Source organism: Temnothorax longispinosus, chromosome 4 (assembly GCF_030848805.1).
Source record: "Temnothorax longispinosus isolate EJ_2023e chromosome 4, Tlon_JGU_v1, whole genome shotgun sequence".
NCBI classification, from domain to species: Eukaryota; Metazoa; Arthropoda; class Insecta; order Hymenoptera; family Formicidae; genus Temnothorax; species Temnothorax longispinosus.
The window spans coordinates 17486610-17508985 of NC_092361.1; the positions used below are offsets into that span (position 1 = coordinate 17486610).

The window sequence follows — 22376 nt, forward strand, 5'->3', positions numbered from 1 at the left end:
TATGCAGAATATATAATGTACATAATTTAGCTACACAATTTACAATTTATGTAGACAAAGTATTGTAATAATTTCCAATTTTCCAGGCTATCATGTTTTCTGAATTTATAATTTGCATAATAAAGAGAATATATGTATATGTAAAAGAGAATCATAACATACTTCATAATTAATGAGGTATATTCTATAATGAAGCTACTGGAATATGAAAAACACAGTAGAACTTTTTTAAAAGGTTTGAAATTTGAAGCATAAAATATAAGACACGGTTATTTTACATTCATGAATGTCCCACGTGAATAGAAAATATATTTTTCTCCATCTCCGTATAATTTGTAATTTATAATTTCATTAAAATCAGATTGTGTTTATCTACAGGTCAGCCTTCTTCGAGGGAACGTAAAAAAGATCGTAACGATGATCTGAACACGAAATGCAACCCCGTATATTAAATACTTTTGGGCCGGTATATATAAGATCTTATATACATGTTAGATCGTCTTAAATTCACCTACTCCGTAGTCAGTGAAACGAGTCGTACCTAAAGATAAACTTAAGACGGTCTTAAATATAAGCTCCAACTATGAATATCTTAACAATCGATACCCACAAATAAATCTTCATAAATTCATGTATATGCATGCGGCTGTTTACAACAGCTTTATACGATGGAGAGATCCGTTCTCTGTTCAAGATTTGGTTTCGATAACTTTATGCACATACCTTTATCAGAAGTCCACACTGCATCCTCACACCTATCCTGCACACTGATATTGAAGATACGTGGTGTTCCAAGCATCCATCGTATCCTTTTGACCATGAATAATCCAAATCTGAAAACAATATTTTTCGTTTTATCATCAAAACATTGATAAATGTTCCAGTTATAAAAATTAAAATATTCTGCTCTTTCACAACTATATATAAGCTTATTTTCCGTTTACTTCTAAATACAATTATATATTGTATATTATATATTGTGTATTGTGATATTTAATACTGATTATTGACAGGTTGCAAAAAAACATATGCTCAGCTTTAAATCCCGATTTACCACGGAATACTCAACTGCGGAGAATGGAACATTCTAAGTCATGCATGCATGCATGGTTTATTATTCGCAGTTTATCGGATTCCATGCTACGTACATTGGATTTGAAATGTGACTGAACAAGGCAAATGTCGGCACCGGGTTTACACATAAATGCACTTAGGTATTGTACATCGGCCATCGGATCGCCAATTATCCATTACGTCGAACCATATTCAGAGAGTGCAGGTGCACGAGATACTGACAAACTCGACGTATCCCGATAAATTGCCGGAGGCGATGCACGCGCTCGGAGAAAGCCGCTAACGTCGCAAAAGGGACGAGCGCATCTGTTTGCTCATTATTTATAAACGTTAGTACGCTACACTATCGAAATAATTCATCACTTTATAATCAAGAATGTGACTCGCAGCTGTACGCAGGTTTCCGTATAGTAGAAAACCCATCATCGCACCATTACATGTCGATTCGATTACAAGCATTAGAGAATAAAAATGGGTAAAAAAAAAGAGATAATCTCTTCAACCCCAAAACGTCGATAACTGTAAGGTCATCTATGATAAAATACTAAACCGATAAAACTCCAAATTAACAACGCTATGAAAAGATCAAAAATTATATACGAAATAAAATTTGAATATTGAACGTTGATGAAGTAATATAAATGTTACTCATTAGTTAATTTTACATGTTTAAATAGAAAATTAATTCGAAAAATCTGGTAACCGGTAATACCGAGTTATTTTATCCCCTGCTTGCATGTAATTTATATGTTTAACGTGTCTATTCAAATTTCAAGATAATTCTGGGAATTATTTGAATGGACAACGAGTTTAAGTGCGCAGACAACGTCTTTCAAACCAGCGAAAAACTGTTTTGCTTCAAAATTCATACACTACCGTGCGCACTTAATTTCTCCTATTTAGCGCACGCTTTTTCCCGTCACGCTACACCTTCCGCAATTTTTTCACCAAGAGGAGATCATTGTTACAGTAATATTTCATAAAATCTCCAGCTTTTGTTATGCAAGGATATAAATTTCACTGTCGCCCGTAAAGCGAAGAATAAATGAACGCCTGGGTAAACCGCGGCTTTGTTGTCAACGTTACGCGCTATCCATCATATTCACGAAAGTCGGTTTATTATCATTGTTAAGAAAAGGTTCGAGTCAAATAAATGTATCATAGAAAATTGATAACTTTCCGATCGCATTTAGAGGATACGATTATGATAAAAAAATCTTGGTAAAAAATATTTTAGTATATTTCTTTCTTTACAAAAATCGATAAAAGTTATGAAAAATACGATATAGAGATCTAATGTAAAATATCATAAGAATATACAAAATTATTTAATAAATATTCAACAAATAACAAATACTATAAAAATGTATTGCAAAATGTTGATTTTAAAAATATGACTTGCAAGTTGCAATAACAAAAATATTGCTGTTCATCTGAAAATTCACAATTTATAAAATTGCAAATATTAAAAGAATATAAATTTTACTTTGTATCTCATTTTTACCTTAAATTTTTTAACAAAAATTTTTAACTAAATTCTACTATTTGCTTTAATCTATAATTTAATTTAATTCTCTGTATAAAATGAATTTATACGTATGTTATTAATACAAATCCTTCTTTATATTAAGAATCATTTTAGTCAATTGTTTATCAAGAAGTAAATTTCATCTCGAGCAAAATTGTAAAGCAAAATAATATCACGTTTGCACACTATACTTACTGTTACCGATAAACTAGCAGGCTTATATATCATTCGAAGGTAATAAGACAGGTTACTATTTCATAACAATGCTTTCCTGTGTCCTGTGTTTTTCGTCACACACGTGCAGTCGTGCAACTCGTGCAGTGTCTTCTCACATTATTGTGTACAAGTACATTTACATAATATAAATACAATAAATTGTGGCAGCTTCGTATAGGCAATCAATCTTTGTTAAATTACGTTATAAGGAAAATCAATTTCACGGACATTAACGAACTGCAGCAGGTAAAGTACGATAATAACGAACAATAACAAGTAGCGGCAGACTAATGAGATTATATTTTGCAGGCTAAACACTCAACATGAATGATTCCGACGATGACAGTTCCGACAGCAGCAACGATTTCGCCGGTATCACGCCAAAAGACGAGCTGACAGCTAGTTTCTTCTCAATAAAACCGGCGACAAAGCCTAACCTAGTGAAGCACGATAGCGAGGACGATGAGAGCAGCGACGACGAAAATTTCGCGAGTGTGCCCGAGAACAATGACATCGAACTGTTCTCCGAGGTGGTCAAGAATCTGGAAGCCTCGCAGAAGGCTCATGTCAACGATGAGGAGCCTAAGCAGCACTCCTCCAAGGACGATAGTATCCGGCAGAACAAAGAAGTCAAGATAGAAAAAAAGAGGAAAAATATATCGGACGAGATAAACGCCGTTTTGCTTCAAGGGGAAAGCGGAGCACACGCATTCCGCAAGGATGACGAGGATGACGAGGACACGAACGACGAGGAGGAGCAGGAAGAGGATGTTAAACGTCCTGAAGATTATACCATACCTAAGGAAGGTGTCAAGATAACTTTGCCAGGCACGAGTGTGCTTTTCAAGAAGAAAACAGGCAGCAAGAAGGAGTCCGATCTTACTGCGCTTCTACGAAGAAAATTGAAAGCCAATCAGATTATTATAGAAAAAGCTGGTAGACTTTGTTGGCTGGCATATGGTTTTTACTTAAATCATCAAGCAAGTGATCCTGAGATAATGGCAACGATGGTGTCTCTTATCTCGACTAAAAATTATCCAAAGGACAACTTTAATTTGGAATATCTGACAAAATTGACAAAATGGTTTAAAAATATATTTACTGTAGAATCTAGCGATAACGAAGTCATTATAAATAGAGAAACGTTATTGAAAAGAATCGCGGAGAGGAAAATTTACAATTACAGGGAATTGGTGATATTGTACGTGGCGATATTGCGAGGTATTGGCTTACATTGTCGTTTAGTGGTGTCTCTCAATCCACCGCTTGTAAAAGCTTACAACGAATTACTGCCTAAAACGAGCACGGCGAAAAAAGATGATAAAATTAAAGACGAAACAAAGGAAACGAAAGCTAAGGCGACATCTAAGGAAGATAAGAAAAATGTGGGTAAACTTAAAGAAGAGACGAAGGAAACAAAGAGTAAGGTGACGTCTAAGGAAGATAAGAAAAATGTGAAATCAAAGAAAGAGCTCAAAAATAACAATGTAATTCAGAATAACGAAGCTGCACGAAGTAACGCCAACGTAGAAGCAAAGAAAAGGGCAGCGGAGATTCTTCGTTCCAAGTATTCCTACAGTAAGAAAAACAAAGATAAGTTAAATAGCAGTATATCCGCGCAAGATAATGCCTCCACGTCCAAAAATGTCGAAACAGCTTCGACAAGCTCAAATAAAGTAGAGGCTGATCCATCCCCAAGGCGTTTAAGACCTCGTAAAGCACATGATGTTGTATCTACTTCAACCAAACAACAAAACGCTAAGATTATTTCAAAAAATGATCAATCTAAAATGAGAAATTCTAAGAGACAGTCGCGGAGTGACAGTCAAAGTTCAAGTTCCGAAGAAGAAGAAGAAGAAGAAGAAGAACCACCCAGCAAATCAAAAAGGAGATGCAGCAGTAAAAATAAAGCAGTTATTAAATCTAAAGGAAAGGGAAAGGAAAAAAAAGACCAAGCGTCAACGGATGAAGAAACTGATAATAAATTGAAAACGAGACGAGATGTATGGGCCGAAGTATACGTGGAGTCTAAAGCAAGCTGGATATGCATAAATGTTATGGATGGAAATGTAGATTGTGTAGCTGAAACATATGTAAGTAACTTGAAAAAGTAACGGGAAATTCCATAATTACGAAACAACTCTTATAATTTTTTTGCCTATGAGATTTTCATGAAATTTATTACATAATAATGTTTCAGAAAAAAGCAACCAAGCCAGTATTATACGTGATAGCTTATAATTCGGAAAGATTAGTAAAGGATGTTACAAGACGCTACTGCCCGCAGTGGCTTTCTGTCACACGTAAGCAGCGTATTGATGAGAAATGGTGGATTGAGACTTTAACTTATTGGCAAGAAAGGGAGACAGCTATGTCTAAACAGGAAGATGAATTGCTATTGCAAAAGTAATCTCTCTTCTTTTTTTCCTAATTTTTTATTCTATTCTATTTATTTAGACACAACTGCGATGAAGGATATTAAAAGATAACTAATGTACCACTGTTTTCACAGGGAATTGGAGCAACCATTGCCTAAAACCGTTGGCGAGTGCAAAGGGCACCCATTATACGTTCTCGTCAGGCATTTACTAAAATACGAAGCATTGTATCCACCGGATTGTGTGCCATTAGGACATTTGAAAACGGGCGAAGCTATTTATTCGCGGTATTGCGTACATACGCTACGCTCGCGAGAGACCTGGCTAAAGCAAGCTCGTGTAGTTAAGCCGAAACAGGACCCTTACAAAATAGTTAAAGCACTTCCAAAATATGACAAGGTAAAATGGGTGAAAATAATATACCTCGTAGAATTCTACACAGAGAATACGTTTGTCTCATGTGTTAGTCTCATTTGTATGAAAATTATATGAAAAATGTAAAAAAAAATTTGACAGCTTTCAGGTATGAAACTTAAGGATTCTGCATTGGAACTATTCGGAGAATGGCAAACTACAGATTACGACCCCCCAGAAGCTAAAAATGGCATTGTGCCTCGAAACGAGTACGGAAGTGTGGATTTGTTTAAGATGAGTATGCTTCCAAAAGGCACAGTGCATATAAACCGTAAGTACAATATATCTGTCATGTTAACGATATTCTCTTTAACATTTCGTCACATTATTTTACATCGAATAAAATAAATAGCAAAATGTAGAAAATTAGACAAATTTTAAGGGAATGTTACAATATTTGCGATATCTCTAGTGCACATTCAATGAATGAATCCTTGTAGTTCCAGGATTAAATCGCATCGCGCGAAAGTTGAACATAGATTGCGCGACTGCCGTAGTGGGTTTCAATTTTGGTTGGTCGGGCGCTGTGCCGGCCACTGAGGGCTATGTCGTATGTGCCGAATACGAAGATACATTACGAGAAGCTTGGGAAACTGAACAAATTGAATCAGCTAAACGGGCCGCCGAGAAAACGAGGAAGAAGGTCTACGGTAATTGGAGGAAACTTATTAGGGGCTTACTTATTAGAGAGAAACTATCGAAGAAATACGACTTTACGGAAAAATCGAAGACGGACCAGTCGAACAAACGTCCGAAACCGCAAAAGGGCGCCGCGAAGAAGTCCAAAGCACAATAGAATACATGTGTATATACATATCTGTTTATATACGCGTTAATTTGGAAACATTTATTGTCTTGAACGAAGCCTTATTCATATTGAATGCCATAAATCTTTAGAATTGATACTTATTGTTGAAGCAGGTTTTTTACCGATACCTCACATAACATTGTATAAAGCTCCATACTTGATATTACTTTGATATTTATTCATTCAGGTATATACTGTGTATGATTTATAGCGCTGTGAACGTTTTTTGCGTGGATTAAATTATTTTTATAACATAATAATGTGCACAGTCTACGTGATGTTTTTCAAACTCCATTGTATTGTAATGAAGAATACAGTATTATATAAATATCAAACATGTTTATGTTTACGTTGAATTTATAATTCCATATTTGCGCAAAAGAAAAATACCCGAATGTTTACTTGCTCGGTCGCTGTGACGTTTATTGTTAATAAATATCATTATTGATACTTATTTTTTTACCAACTGTTTGATAATCTCGCTGAAATATTTGCGATATCAATTTACATTTCGCTCGTTTACTTCCAATATCTCGTATATATTGCCTCTAATGGATTACAGACTACGTGATGCATTATATATCAGTACGGTTAGCCAGATAACCCAGATTTTTCGCAAGAATTCCACCTTCCCACGATCGTGTGCGTGGGTGTGTCGTGGGTGTGTAAATATCTTTTATTTGTTCTTATCTAAATTTAATACAATGCCGAACATCTTTTGGATTTCCACGAAAAAAAAGGAATAATTACGTATGCGGCTCCGGAAGCACTCGCTTCCACGAATATCAATTTTCTCATTTCACAATTAGTGCGTGGATATTAATTTTCATTTTGCTTCTCGTTAGGCGCGCGCGCGCGCGCGATTTCTCGACAATATATGATATCATACGCTGCGATACTAATGAATGGCTTTTAGTTGTGGAAAAATTACCTGGAATTGCGAATTTGCGACCGAAAATCGAGGGGCGTTCATTGCGACGTGCTATAATTCGCGCGATACCTAGCTTGCGGCCGGCGCGGCGCGTTTCGGAAATACATATCGCGATTAGGCTGCCATATTTGAATCTTTTAGACGCCTTGAATCTTTTATATCCTCTCATCCCAAACGCGTTAGGGCCAAAGCACATATAACAGTCGTAGTCGTGGACGTATAAGTAACGCACAAGCTTTGGCATATCCTGATCTGTCAGGTCGGGGACTACGACCGTCGTATATATCGCTACGCCGTGTTAAATTATGTGCTTCGGCCCTTAAGGGACTCGACCTCGCTACGGATATCCCTCGTTCGATCTTATTTACCGCCGCAGCCTTTCCCGTGTCTCGAATCTCTCTTTCTCTCTTCGATATTTTAGATCTTTGCGCGGAAACGAAAAGTCAAGATCGAGATTGTGCTCTACTTGTTTGACCGTCGCGTCGCGGCGTACGTCGGAGCCGGTCACGGATACTAATTTCGGCTCTGTTCTTTTATCCCGACGACTACTCGGCAGTATTACGCCATTCGAGATTAACGGCTCAACAGCTTTAATGCGGAAGAATTACCTGGATTTCCGAATATCTACGCGGCTGTGTGTGGCCGAAAGATCGCAGGTCATTACGAACGACGCGACGGTGACAGCGAACGCGGCTGCAATGCAATCCGCCGAATCCGCGAGGACCGCGAGGCGCGAATGCGTTCGGCAAACGGCGCGAATCGCTCGCTTCGTTCGGGTTCGCGACGGGACGAGCGCTGGCGCGTCATATTCAAATTTTGAAAATGACAATCTCTCGTAAAACAAACGCTAAAAAATAAAGTGTTTTTACGTTTTAAACTGCTCATTCGTTGTCATTCTTTTTCTTTTCAAATATCCTTTGAATTATGAACAGATTCGAATATAAAAAATCAAGTTAAATTAAAATACTAACCTGAAGTGAAACACGTTAAAAAGAAGAAAATTAGGAGCTTTTTACATACATCTCGCTATTGTTTTCTGCTTATTGGATTTATGTTTAATACTCAAAGAAAACGCATGATAAATAACTATCTATATGTTCACTCTTTCAAAGAAAAAATAATAAATAAGTTAATTTAAACATTTTAAATATTCAGGAAGAAAATACCATGTTTATTGTCAAAATATCATAAATAATATTTATAACACGTACTTGTACAATATATAAATATTACCTTTTTTTAATAAAAAAAAGATTAAAGAAATTTTTATCTAATCTCATTTGTAATTGTTAATTGAGTAAAGAGTTTAGAAATTAACAATGTTTAGAATTGACTATTTGACGTGTTGCGTAATTAATTGTTTTTTAAAGAGACGATTTCCTCGAGGATCACGCCAGTGTAATTTGGGAAACGCAATTCGTTTGGGCATATACGTAATAAAACAGCGGGGCAGCAAATAATTTATGCAACTTCCATGGAAGTGTGCCAAAGACGGTGTTCTCGAGTAATTGGAGTATGTTTGCTAGATAGGCATGCCCTAGGTGGAGCTTCTATTAGCCCGGATCACGAAAGCCGACCTGGAAACTGATTCAGCCTGGATTCGGGTTTCTTCTTTGTAATGAGACCGTTCATTTACGGCGGAAGTGCGATAATACCAGGGCCGAAACTGTCATTTCGGTCTCAATATTTGCATTACGAGTCAATGGCGTTCCTTGCACTCGTTTCCAGTCAATAAAAGTTTCGGAACAGGATGGAGGGATCATTTATAAGGTAAAAAGTTTCCTTGACGTAGTTGAACTCTTGTGCTTCATAAAGAATAAAATTCTTCTTCTATCTTGACTTCGAATAATATTTATGCGTATAAATTGCATTTAACACAATATTTTTAACTTCTAAGAGATGTAGTGTAGAGTTACATTAATCTGTATTTTACAATTTATCTGGGAATATACTTTCTTTACTTGTACGATTCGTTCTTACATGTATAAGATGTTAATTAAATAAGAGGAAAGTAATATTTTTTCTGCATAAATAAACTCTGCATACATAATTAAAATAAAAGGTATAATCAAATTTGTCGCATTTTATTTTTTTACGTAAAGAGCTTATTGTTTTTAGTGGATTTTTAAAAAATTGAAAAAAATAGATCCTAATTATTTTTCATGCAGTACAAAGGATTCCATGATGCGTATTGGAAGACAAAGGAAAAGACTAATAGTAGTAAATATTATGCATGGTTGCAATGACAAATTCAATATTTCTTTGTCTGATTGTAATAAAAGGTACAAAAGACGAAAATTTTTACATTAAATTTATAAAGATAGGAAATAAGTTACAATTTTCCTCTTAGATATTACATCATTTCAATAAAATACTTCCCAAAATTAATTTTATTCTACTTTTAAGAGTAGCCTCAGTATGATTTATATTTTTCCTTCAAATTTTTCTTCAAGGAATAGCCAGAATCTAAAAATCCCGAAATTTGTAAAAGAATCTATTGAAGCTAAAATTGGGATTTCTAGAATGCTGTCGGCTCAATCACAGAAGACATCACGTATGTGTCCCGATAATGAATGTCATAATTCGAGTTTCAAATGCTATTTCCTTCGTTTTACAAGATTTAAGCAACACTTGTACTTCGAACTTCACGAGCTTCGGCAACATTACACAATATCAGAAAGAATCATATGTTCTCCTTTGTACGATGAAAGTTTTCCCATTTTCCGAGGCGCCCGTCAACGATCGATCATCCGCGCGAGATATATGATCTCCGCCTCGCCTGGCGTAACCCGTGTAGTGCTGATCGATCATTAAGCTCACCTCTCGTTCGTTCCGGTATACTCGCACGTGTGCATGCATTGCACGGCTCCTGGTACTACGCCACACGGTTTTAGCTGTCCAATTTCATATTCGCACCGGCATTAGCTATAGATATCGCACGTATATGCAGACAGTTGCATCAACACCTTGACGCATTCTCGTGTATATAAGGCACACGGACTGCACGTCTATTTCAGAACGCGAACTTGAACTTAGACTCGTTCGAGCGCGCGCGGACTCGCGTAGGATGATCAGGAAATTGGCAATTAGAAACGAGCAAGAAGTTCGATTCGTTTCGACCACGAGAACGGCGGGGAAATCAATTTTAAGGATCCTTCGGCTTCCTTGTTATCCTCTGGGCATCGTGATCCGAGCGAATCGTTTAATTGAATCTTCCGATCAAGCGAAAGGTCGGAAGATGATAATCTGATCGAAATCTTCTCGATTGACTTGATATATATAAATCAATAATTTGTAGACTATTTTTATCTTTAAGATACCAGCGCTATTCTTGACGTTATTCCTTTATGTTACTTTATTATTACAATTGTTTGAATTCTGCAATACTCAAACAGTGTTTCTAACTAAATTTTAACATTTTATTTGATTATCTTATAACAAAAATAATTTATCAAATTTTTTTTAATTTCTTACGGTTTGGAGCGTACATTTTTATTTCAGAACGATATAAGACAATCTAATTATCATTTATAACGGAAACTGGTAATGCAAGGAAGGATTAAATACGCGCATTATGCGTTAGTCGTATATGGAGCGGAAGAATCATATAAGGAAATACGCACACTATTCCAGTTAATTACAAATAGTTCTTCTCGATGGTAAAGGTAACTGTTGCTTATGGTCAAATGGCTTTCTTCTGCGTGCGATGAAAAATTGCAAGAAGTTTGAAAATCTAACTGATCGGGTCTAATTAATGGACTTAAAACACGCGTACTGAAACTTAAATACCACAAGCGCGACCTTTGCTAAATTTTTTATCAATAATTTTTGTAGTGTATTACAATAACATATAAATTACATTTTAATTAATTTATTCCAAAATATGCAATAATTTCTTGTACAGATATTTATATTTCAATAAATGCTTTGTTAACAACAAGATGTAACGATTTAAGACTGTGTAATCATCTTATTTTACAACACTGTAATTAATGGAATAATTTGTGGAATATTGCTATAATAATCGAACAATCATACTATTTTCATCCTCTGGCCCGGAAAAATGCAAGTGCCTGAATTTATTTGATTAAAGTCGTTTCTGAGCGCAAGACTTCATTTCCGATTGTCTGTAAGGCCGGCACGAGAATAGCACGAAACACATGCAAAGATGCGCAGCTCCGATAGATCTATAAGATAAGACGATTCGTACTCCGCACATCTGTGCCGAATACAATAGCTTAGATATAGAGTAGATGTGTGCCAGGTGCTACGCAGGTATAAAAGCGTGATTCGGACACGTCGAAGCTGTCAGTACGTGTATAACAATTAGACGAACAATTTCCTTTAACCGCGATCCATCTATTACAGATCATCTCATTATATAGTCTATCAAATAATATTTATAACACATGGGTATATATGCAGGAAAACACTGATTTGGCATTGAAAACTTTTAGTAATAAGTCTACATTTGAGAATTTTAGAAATTTAAATCTCCTTAACTGTGTCGATTAATCTCCTTAAAGAACTTTACTATTCACATAATTTAAAGCTCGATAACTACGTAATAAAAAATTATAAACTATTTGGAACGTTTAGAAATTAATCTTTTATAATATAATTGAAAATTTATAGGCATATGTGAAGAGGACATGAATGTCTCAATCGGAAACTATTTTCAAAATAACAGCTTGCAAGAATACATCGCTTTTTAAATTGAAATTTGTAATAGTGATGAACAAGCATGATACGTAAGATGAGTCGCTACAACACTTTAATCGACGAAATTGTTGTGTTCTCTTTTTGACCCACCCTGGTGTAGGGTGCTCGCGCGGTGTGCTAAGCTGAGTCAGCTCGGGGGTGTTAGTTAGGGTTATTATTTCTAGCTTCACGTCTGACGGCAGTCTGTCAGTTATCGCAAGTCAATGAAAGTACAAACAGCATCGTTACCTTCACAGACATTCGTGGTACTCGATTAGAGTGATTAGATTAAATATTCGGAATACATGCAAATGTACTAAACGTATGAACAAGTGTCTAATGCAATGAACGTAATTTTAATTTGTTACAATATAAACTAAAGCTATTCTAAAGAACGTGTTCATAAAATACACGCACATACAAACTAACATGTACATGTATAATAATAATATAACGCGTCAAAATTAAAAATAGATAAAATAATATTTTTAATAAAAACCTTTAAAATTGTTACAACAGACAGACAATGTTTTTTTAAAATAATTGTACAAATTAATCGTAAAATAATGGGAGAATACTGATTTCAAAATAAAATAAAACGAAGCAATTATTGACTGTTAAAAAATAATAAATTTGCGCGAGATAGCTTTAAAATTTAGCTATTCTGCCGAATAATATCTGCATTTAAATCACCGACATCTTAAAGATTACTGCATGCACGTAGAATTTCGCGTACTTCAACTTTTAAGCGCGGACGTTAAAGTCTAACATTGATTATCAGAGAACCACCGGGAGAAACTGTAGGCAAGGCACGTTATTTTTCCTGCATTCCGTCTTCGGCGAGCAAAATGAGAAAACGTGAGAATTTACTAACTACGGTGTGAATCGACGTGACCGTTTTTGCGGAAGTTATGCCGATTAAGAAACGACTGCTGAATAGAAACGAATGGAATTTTATGGACCGTCGAGCTGCATCAGACTGTGGATCATAAAGCTGACGCATGAAGCAGAAGAAGGTATATATCTTCCGAAACGAAAAAAAAACGTGTCGTTGAACAAATTCAATATGTGATTGTTACATAAAAAAATAACTGCGATGGTGTCCAGCAGCGATCTGTCTGTGTATTGGTGGTTTGAAATTCTTTAGACTGTGAGTCGCAACGTGTGCCCAAATTTAAATCTTGAACAAATACAAAAAGTAAGCTTCAGAAATGGCTGAATCCGACGTGACGGAAGAGAAGGAGGCCGCTGTGACAAACGCGACATCCACCTGCGATAAGCGACATTGCAAGGAGATGCGGAAGGAGAAGTTACCCCCATACCTTCGGGATAGAGGTACGAAAAAATCTCTGATACTTAAATCACAAAAAGATAATTTTTTATTTGTACACTGAGAAAAAAAGCTCTTGCTTCAATTACAGTGCTATCACGGGGTGCCAAAAACATAAGTAGTTTATTCAATTGCTTATTATTAGACCCAAATATCCGGATTATTAAACCAATAATTTAATTATTGGTTTAACTTTATTAAAACTATCTCTAAAAGGCTAAAAAATACCTACTTACAATAATTAAATTATTGGTTTAATAATCCGGATATTTGGGTCTAATAATAATACAATTGAACAAACTACTTATGTTTTTGGCACCCCGTGATAGCACTGTAATTGAACTTTTTCTCAGTGTAGTATACTACAATTGCCCTAATTTCATGATACGCAGTTATATTCTAAATCGCATACTTAAGTATGTTTAATTATACTTTATTTAATGAACAATTAGTAAAAGAAATATTGTTTAAAAAATTGAATTTTTTTCTAGTTAAATATTCTTTTCTCCGTAGAAAAGAAACGACATAATTTTATATTGTAAGAACTAATTGTAAGTTGTAATTATTTCAATTATATTAGTAATTTAAATTACAAAAACTAGATTGCAATGCTTTCACTTCTAGATTAGATACTTTTTAGTATCTAATCTAAATATACATATATTGTAGTCAATTCTATGTGTGTGCAAAGAGATTTATATTAAGCTTTAAAGTAAAGTACTTCCAATATAGTGAGTTAATATTTTGCGCTGAATTAAATTATTAATTGACTACAGCAACTTTCTCTTTATTACGATAATCCTCATTTGTGCAAACCAATTATGAACTTAAATTTAACGAAGTATGAAAAGAGAGCATCGATTGCTTCACTGGATGAAGTATTACCCGCATAATATTTCGTACATTAAATATTTTCTCGGCTATGAGTAATATCAATGTGTACGAAGCGATTAATTATGTGTGTTAAACAAATATATGTATATATGTATATCTTTTCATGTCCCATATAAAATATGTTCTTTTTAGCTTCGCAAACACACTTAGGTTAAAAGTATTTTTACAGTTCTATACAAGTTTGGCTCCTCTTGCTGAAAACTCTTCAAGCCAAAAGGATCGATAGGCCGTGCTTTCGCAGTCTCTATGCGTACTGAACATTAAGATCAAGCCAGCTTTTGTCCTTTTGCTCTACGCGAAGTTTCTGTCCTCGCTGAGCTGGCCTTAGGACTGCAATACTGTTAGTACAAGTTATTGTCTGCAAGTAAAATTCTTTGCAATTTTAAGTAAGCTATTTCACATCTTGCTTGCGAGTAAATTTGTATAGAACTATAAAAATACTTTTAACCCAAGTGTGTTCGCGGAGCTAAAAAAACAGGACTAACAGTATCGCATTTTGTATTTTCGCACATATGTAATTTTTTATGCGTGAGAAATATTTCTGTATTATAATTTTGCTTTATTAACGCACTTATATAATTTTTTAGCTAAATTTTAGTTTATCTTGCATGCGTGATAAATAAACCAAATTATCATTATTTACATTATTTACTCTTTCCGTTTTTTTATACGCTATAAATATTATTATTAAAATGAATAGTGCATGTATGTGAACAACATAAAAAAATAAATCTTATTTCGTTTTGGAATAATTTCATAAAAATTATTTGCAACAAAAAAACAATAAAAATTTCAGCAGTCTCAGAAAAATATTTATTATTGTCAAAAATAACTGAGCTAAATAGACAGATAAAGGTTCATTAACACTGCTTTTTATTTACTTTATTCTAAAAGGTTTTATCCAAATATAACATGCACCTTTGTTTTATAATTTTGACTCTTCCTTTAAGTAAGCGAACTCATTTGCTTTGTTAAGATGATATATAGAACACAGAAGGATGCACCAGGCATAATTCTATGGAACATTACAAGCGTGTACATACACTGCAGAAACGTAAACGAATAGATCGATAGGTATGCCTCCTCGACAGGCGCCTCGCAAATGTAAATTAGGGACGCGATATATCAGGGTGTGCAATCGCCAAATGCAGATGGCCGTTCCGGCGCGAATTCGTAATCCAATATTTTGATTGCACGCGAACACGCGATCGCTTTCGAGCTACGAGGTAGTCGAAAGGCCGCGCCGGATGATCTATACACGTCTTCGCCATCTGAAAATGGCAGCTTCGGTTGCCATCTCTCTCTCTCTCTCTTTCTCTCGATATTCAGTCAAACGACGTTTTGTTTTTACGACGTCTATCTAGATCTATAAAATCGAGAGAATAAATGGAGAAAATAAAATCACGAAATTTTTTCGCATCACGCATATATGCGTGCATGAGACCAAGTTTTATTTTTATTTCTGATATTGTTATAAGGAATAGAATTCAAAAATTCCTTTCTTTTAAAATAGTAATATTTTTTTATATAAAAATAATTTACAATAATGTAAATTTTAATTAATTTAAACTAAAAATTGTTAATAGATTAAATAACAGAGATACCAAGAAAAATTAAAAATGTAGAAAAAAAGTAAAAAAATATAAAGCAGAATAAAAATTTGAAATCAAAATGTAATTTTCTGATAAAGAGTAAAAATGTAAAATAAATTATAATTTTTTTCAAGAATCCATGTAAATTCGATCTTTAAATGTAAAATTTTATAAATTACTTTTATTTTAGGGATTGTTAAAACAAAAATTCTTAAAATCATAATGGATTTTAATGGAAATTTTTTTTGCATATTATTTTATTTATATATACGAATATTAAAATATAGTAATTACGCTTTTATTTCAACTCTTCAAGCTTGACCTTAAAACATTAAATATAGTAAATGTAGTTAATTTGATTGGAAACCTCGTATTGGCTTTCCCACACATTCGTTTATTAGTTTTCTGTCAGATCCGTCAAGGTCCTGCCGTAATAATCGATCAGCTCATCCGAACTGTTCCGAGAAAACAAGAACCTTGCCCCCAAATTCACCCCATCTTACCCCTGTATGCTTCTCGCTGTTATATCCGACGTACACGCGAGAAGTCTAAAGACCCGAGCACATCCATCGCGTATATAAACAGTATCGCATTAAACTTCATCGTCTCCCAAAGCACTCACCAGTGGAAATACGGGAAACACAGGAACTTAGATAACTTCAACCACTGTTACATCTAGCCACATGCAACGGCGTAATGTTTTAATTACCCCTCATTCAACCGACAGAAAACTTTAAATGATCCTTCAACCTTTACCAATCTTGATTTTATCCTTTATCTCTATAAGCTTCGTGATAACTTCAATATTAACAATGTGACATTGTATAGTTAAAAAGATAGAATATACGCATAAATGTAGCATACTTGATTCAGAGTGCTACAGAAATAAAAATTCTACAATTCTTTCTTGTTTTTTTCTTTATTTTACTTTTTCATCTTTAGTTTCCTTTTTCTTGCCTCTCCTATTTTTTCCTATTTTCATATTTCTATATCTCTTTTTCTCTCTTTGTGTGTTTCTTACTTTCCTCTTTTTATTTTTCTCTCTTTTTATTTATTATTTTTATTTTATTTATTTATTATTTTGCTTACCTCTCTTTTTATCATATCTTTCTTCCTTCATCTTTTCTCAGCTCTCTTTTCTTTTATCTTTTCTATTTACATTTTACTTTATTCTGCTTTTTTTTCTCTTCTATATTACCTTTTTTCTGTTAGTTTCTTTTTTCTCTTGGTGATAGATCTTCAGATAATTTACTTACGCCAATGACCGCCACTCACCTGCGCTCAAATTCCAGCTCGAAGTGCGGCATGACAAATAGACATTAGTAGGGCATGTCTATCGTTTCCAGCTGTCGTAACTCTTTTCGGACGTTCGAATTGACACCTTTCGTGCGCGATCGGTCTGAAAGCCCCGGCGCGACGTACATATTTCGCGAAATGCTTGCACGCATAAGCGTCGCATATTAGATCCTATATAAAGGAAGGTGCGGATTCCGGCACGATCTCAATTGATATCGGATATTCTACCGACGTAGTACCACCGCGCGGGTGACAACTGGCTGTGGAAGTCATCTGAGAATCTCCCTCGTCTCGGCGAAATCGTTTCTTGCGCTTCAATACTCGAGCTGGGCAAAAAGTAGAAAAATCGTTAAACAATAAATTGAAGATTTAATTTTATTGTAAAAAATTATATAATTATTAATTGTATAAAGAGAGACATTTGAATTAACATTGTGCATATAATACACAATGGAATGTGTTTTAGTAGATGCAATATAATATTATAAAATAATCACAGCTAATACTTTCGATACTTTTAATATCACAGCATTAAGAATACTTCGAAGATGTTGCTGTCAACTCGAGCAGCCCGATACGCCGCTCTTATGGCCGAACCCGACGAGCTTTACCCAGGTGTAAACAGGCATTTAGTTTTAAACTCTGTTCTATTTCGTGAGTACTAATATATCTTTTGGATTGTGTGTTTCAGAAAAAATACTCTACCCACGTAATACGAGAGCTCTACCAAAAACGCCCGTGATCGGTGGACAACCCATCGAAGAAGAAACGTGCATGGTAATTTTAAAATACATAAATTTTATTATAAATATAATAAAAAATTATATAAAAATTTATAAACGTATAAAAATGTTTGAAAACTATCGCTTAATTCATAAAAATTAATTGTTGTATGTTAATGATTTCCTATCATTATAGACTTTGAGAACGTTGGTCTTTGGTTCCTGCGCGAGTCCACCTAAAGTCGAATGGGCAAGGACCGGGCTGACCTTACGACCATATGGACAAAGTTTAGCATTTGGATTGAGAACGCCCAGGAACACAACAAGAGGCCTCGTCACCGCAGTGCAAGCTGTCATGCTAAAGCACTTTTTATTCAAGTGCGACAAGCAAGATCTACGTGCAAATTTCGAGACGTAAGTGCCCTTATATAAACAGCAGATATATTATTCTATTACCGTATGCGTAATCAAAATATTATTATAGATAAGTGTAATTATCATATGGAATCGTAAATCGATTATAAGGAAAATTTCTTTTGATTGCAGCTTGCTGAAACCTTCATATGATCGACAGATCGAAGTGTTGACTTCTGCAATATCGGAGATTATCTGGCGTTGTGCAGGTGGTTTTTCCGTGTCCACATGTCCAAATGTAGTCAGCAACATCGTGCCAAAGGCCATAATAGCTCTGCCGCAGGATACGCCATATCTTCAACACAGTGTGCAATATTTTCAAGATGGATTAACAGAAACGGTATGTTTTCCTTTATGTGTAATTTTCTGCGTCAATAAATTAAAGCGGGGAGCACACACTTCTGCATAACGCATAATGCGTAAGCATAAGAAAATTGATTGGTCTATTTTCTTATGCACATGTGTATAGGCCAATCAATTTTCTTATGCTTACGCATTATGCGTTATGCAGAAGTGTGTGCTCCCCGCTTTAATATATATTTAAAACAATTGCTTATCAGTAATTTCGTCTTCGTCAGTTTTAATATATATTTTTCTTTATTATTTAATTATAAATAGTATACTTTTTATATTAAATAAACAGTCAGAGATTTAAATCTTGATAGAAAAAGATAAATCTGTGGCGAAATGAACATTCTCGCGCGCGTTCAGTGAAATAATTCAGTAACGTGTCACTCCATTTCTATCACATTAACGAGTAACAAAGTGAAATCTAACTTTCTCATTTAATTACGACGAAACAGAATATGTCTCAAATTATAGCGTTGGTATTTTGCTAAGTGTGTTAGAATAATCTCAAGATTGCGTGCGATATATCTCTGACTGCATGTATGGTTGACAACTCATGTTCTACGACGTTATCAGATTCAAGTACACTCCTTGAAAGGTTGCTTTGTACTCTAGCTGCACCTTTTCGAGTTCAATTCCTTGGAGGATCTTGAGATATTTGTCAATAGATACTTGTACCTGGTGAGTATTTACGTAAGGAAACTAAAATATACTTGACGGATTGTCAGATTATACAAACATTATCGGACATTATTTATGTGATGGAATCGCATATACATATAGTTTCTATATCAAACTCAAATTTTAATTGCTTTTTATTATTGTTATAAAATTAATTTCTTTTCCATAAAGTCAATAAAATATAAAATTATCTTACTCAGAATTTTCATACCTTCAGTTTCACGACGAAGGCGGACCTGGTGCGAAGTTACTTTTATACAGCGCAGTGCTTTCAAGAGGCCTCTCAAAGTAAGATACCTTTTTTAACATTTTTCCTTATTCTATTTCAAGTTGAAGATGAAAAAGGATTGCCTCAATTGGACAATTAAATGCAAGTTACTTTGATTAATGTATTTAAATGCATATTTCAGGATTCGAAACGATTTGGAAGATTCAAAGGCATCGATCCTCGGTGGATGCTCGGAAGAAGGCCCAATCAGTGTTATTGTCTTCGTTTTAACGGGTCGTGCTTCACCGCATCTTCACAACGGAGTGCTTCACGTTGGCGATGAAAATACATATGTAAGTTTATAATAATTTTGTTCCTTAGCATTTACAAATTCACGTATTTATAATTACGATTGTTATAATATCTATGTACATATATCTATTATAACATCTATAGATCATATCGAAATTGATATAAAATTTCTGCATATATCATAGATTATTTGCACAAAAAGAATTATATGTATTGAATAAATATAACCTAATTTAAAAAAAAGACAATTATTTATTCAAATGTTAATTCAATATAATTAATTCAAAATAAGGCTGTACCGCAATGGGGCGTCCTTATGAGAAGCGAAGTGGGGTTCTTAGTGCACGAAGGTGACAGCAATATAGGCAAACAGCCGGGTTCTCGATTGAAGACACCCAGTTTACCGATATGGGTGACTCTTTGTCTCGGTCACCATGGCGTGCTCTTCAACACGAATCGAGAATTACTGAGGAATTATCACGCAGAACGACGGTACACATCCATCATGTAATTTTACGTGTTACTCGATTTTTTGTTAATTTTATTTATGTCTTAATTTTTTTATAATAATAATTTATTAATTTATTATCAATACAATGTTATCATAATATTAATTATATTGTATTTCTGACACATATGATAATCCCTATATAAAGTATAAATAATAAGATATGCAATTTATAAATAAAAAAAGCTGTTATATTGATTATATGCATTAAGAAAATGTATCTTATGTAAACATAGCTCAGAATTCACTTCTAACTTCTAAATACAAACACATAAATAGATACCTGACTTTTTCTTAGACAGTCTCAAGGAAATATCACCTATTCTAAATATGTGTGTTAAAAGATTCGAGATTCAATATTTCACCTGCGGTGGCAGTCATGCTACGTTGACGGTGGATACCAGGGCAAACGAGACTTCCGGAGGATCAGATGCTGCAACAATGGAAACCGCGGATATCGCCGCGACACCATTAGAGAAGCTTATTCGATCCAAGTTAGTATTATTTAACAAATAATATAAAGTATAAATTTTACTCAAGTAAATTTTACTATTCTCAATTTTACAAGAACTATACTCCATGCCCGATTCAATTATACAACAGCTTAATTTGAAAAGTTTATTTACTTGCACCGTTAATTTTAGAAGCTTTTTAGTGCGCGAAAAAGATCTAATTGTAAGATCGCTATTGTCTTCTCGATTACGAAATGATCATGCGATATCTGCGAGATCGCTCGTGCGTTACCGTAAACAGCGCAGAATTCAAGGTATCACCTCTTCCACTTATTGTTCCACGCTGCACCAAAGGTGGCAGGATGCTCTAATACAATGGAACGGAACGCCGGTGATGTGAGGGATACGAAAGGATGACGACCAGATCCACTCTTCCGTGCTAAGCCGTGTGTCCGTGATTCCGTGTATCCGCGATGCTAATCGATCAGCGCTTATCGATCGCTGCTGCACGCTTATCCCAGTAAAGGGGATTAATTAATTATCGTCAATAATATAAGTTCACGTAGAAATTATATGTGTCGCGATGTCAGACGTTCCATGATTTTAAATGTGATAAAATTCTTCTGACGCTTTCTTAGATGGTACATCAGGCATTTGTACGATGGCCAAGAAGCTTTGTTATTTCGTGAAATATTTGTCAATAAATGGCTGTGTTAATGAATTTATTATCTCATATAAACTGTGTATTGTAAGAAAAGAATACATTGTGTAATTGTTACGTTTAACATCATATTTGTCTACAATAAATACTTTGCTTCTTTTAGAAAATTACAATATCTTTATTTTAAAGAAATCAAATTTTATATTTAAAAAAAATATACATATATATATAATTGTACACGCATATACAAAACGAATATAAAAATTAAACCGACCTAAATTCATCATTAAATCATTCTTAGAAAGAGCGGATACCGTTCGGCAGATATACCGTTCAGTGAATGATAAACAAACTATCACGCGATCGCGTGGAAAACGATATGTCTTCTTTGACTTTGACTCATGTGCATACAATATCACAATGCAATCAGCTGGGAGGATTATACAGCCAATTTTAATTTATTGAGATTAATACTATTAATAATTTTGTTCAAAATATTTTTGTCAGGAGATATCAAGATTGTCAATACAGTAAGTACATTATTTTATCAATATTCTGAGATGATTAAAAATATTAACAGAATAACAAATGGAAATAATTAAAAAAAATGATTCTAATAAAAAATACACAACAGAGACGAAAACGACGAAATATTTTTCAAACATTATTAAATAGTGGTAAAATCATCAAGAGTAATAGAGATATTTTTAACAATCAAATAGCATGACTAACTGTTTCATAAAATCGAATAAAAAGTGAACATAAATCTCCATTTGTTATAATGATCGAGCGTTTGAGAACTTTTATAATAATTGAGCACTTTCGAAAATATCCGATAAATTGCATGTCTCAATTGTGTCGGCCGGTGGACGCACCGTTAGCGAGTCATTCTGCGTAAATCGCGGACA

General features: G+C 34.4%; 2 protein-coding genes and 1 long non-coding RNA gene across 7 annotated transcripts in view; 2 read left to right on the forward strand and 1 right to left on the reverse strand.

Annotated features, from left to right (window-relative positions):
- The window catches only part of LOC139812403 (uncharacterized), a 339231-nt gene extending 328388 nt beyond the window's left edge, over window positions 1–10843 (reverse strand). Inside the window, exons 1-2 of the long non-coding RNA XR_011731863.1 lie at window positions 10170–10843; window positions 724–833 (exon numbers count right to left, since the gene is read on the reverse strand). This is a non-coding gene — a long non-coding RNA (uncharacterized lncRNA). The remainder of the gene's footprint in view (window positions 1–723; window positions 834–10169) is intronic.
- Window positions 2871–6868, forward strand: Xpc (uncharacterized). Its single transcript, XM_071777176.1, has 6 exons — window positions 2871–3064; window positions 3128–4911; window positions 5019–5224; window positions 5331–5595; window positions 5713–5881; window positions 6051–6868. Exons 2-6 carry the CDS (start codon window positions 3142–3144, stop codon window positions 6404–6406), a joined length of 2766 nt encoding a protein of 921 aa, XP_071633277.1. The 5' UTR covers window positions 2871–3064; window positions 3128–3141; the 3' UTR covers window positions 6407–6868.
- Window positions 10844–11647: 804 nt separating the features above from the next.
- LOC139812399 (inactive ubiquitin carboxyl-terminal hydrolase MINDY-4B) lies at window positions 11648–21546 on the forward strand. 5 transcript variants are annotated; one of them, XM_071777187.1, is made up of 12 exons: window positions 11648–11762; window positions 12832–13385; window positions 17692–17777; window positions 17854–17939; window positions 18081–18298; window positions 18431–18638; window positions 19262–19327; window positions 19545–19615; window positions 19738–19888; window positions 20140–20339; window positions 20700–20849; window positions 21162–21546. In XM_071777187.1, exons 3-12 carry the CDS (start codon window positions 17711–17713, stop codon window positions 21205–21207), a joined length of 1263 nt encoding a protein of 420 aa, XP_071633288.1. In that variant the 5' UTR covers window positions 11648–11762; window positions 12832–13385; window positions 17692–17710; the 3' UTR covers window positions 21208–21546. The 5 variants fall into 5 exon arrangements, with proteins under 5 accessions (XP_071633288.1, XP_071633286.1, XP_071633287.1 ...); XM_071777185.1 differs by lacking the exon at window positions 17692–17777 and having other exon boundaries at window positions 12832–13066; window positions 13161–13385; XM_071777186.1 differs by lacking the exon at window positions 17692–17777 and having other exon boundaries at window positions 12832–13066; window positions 13198–13385.
- The last annotated feature ends 830 nt before the right edge of the window (window positions 21547–22376 follow it).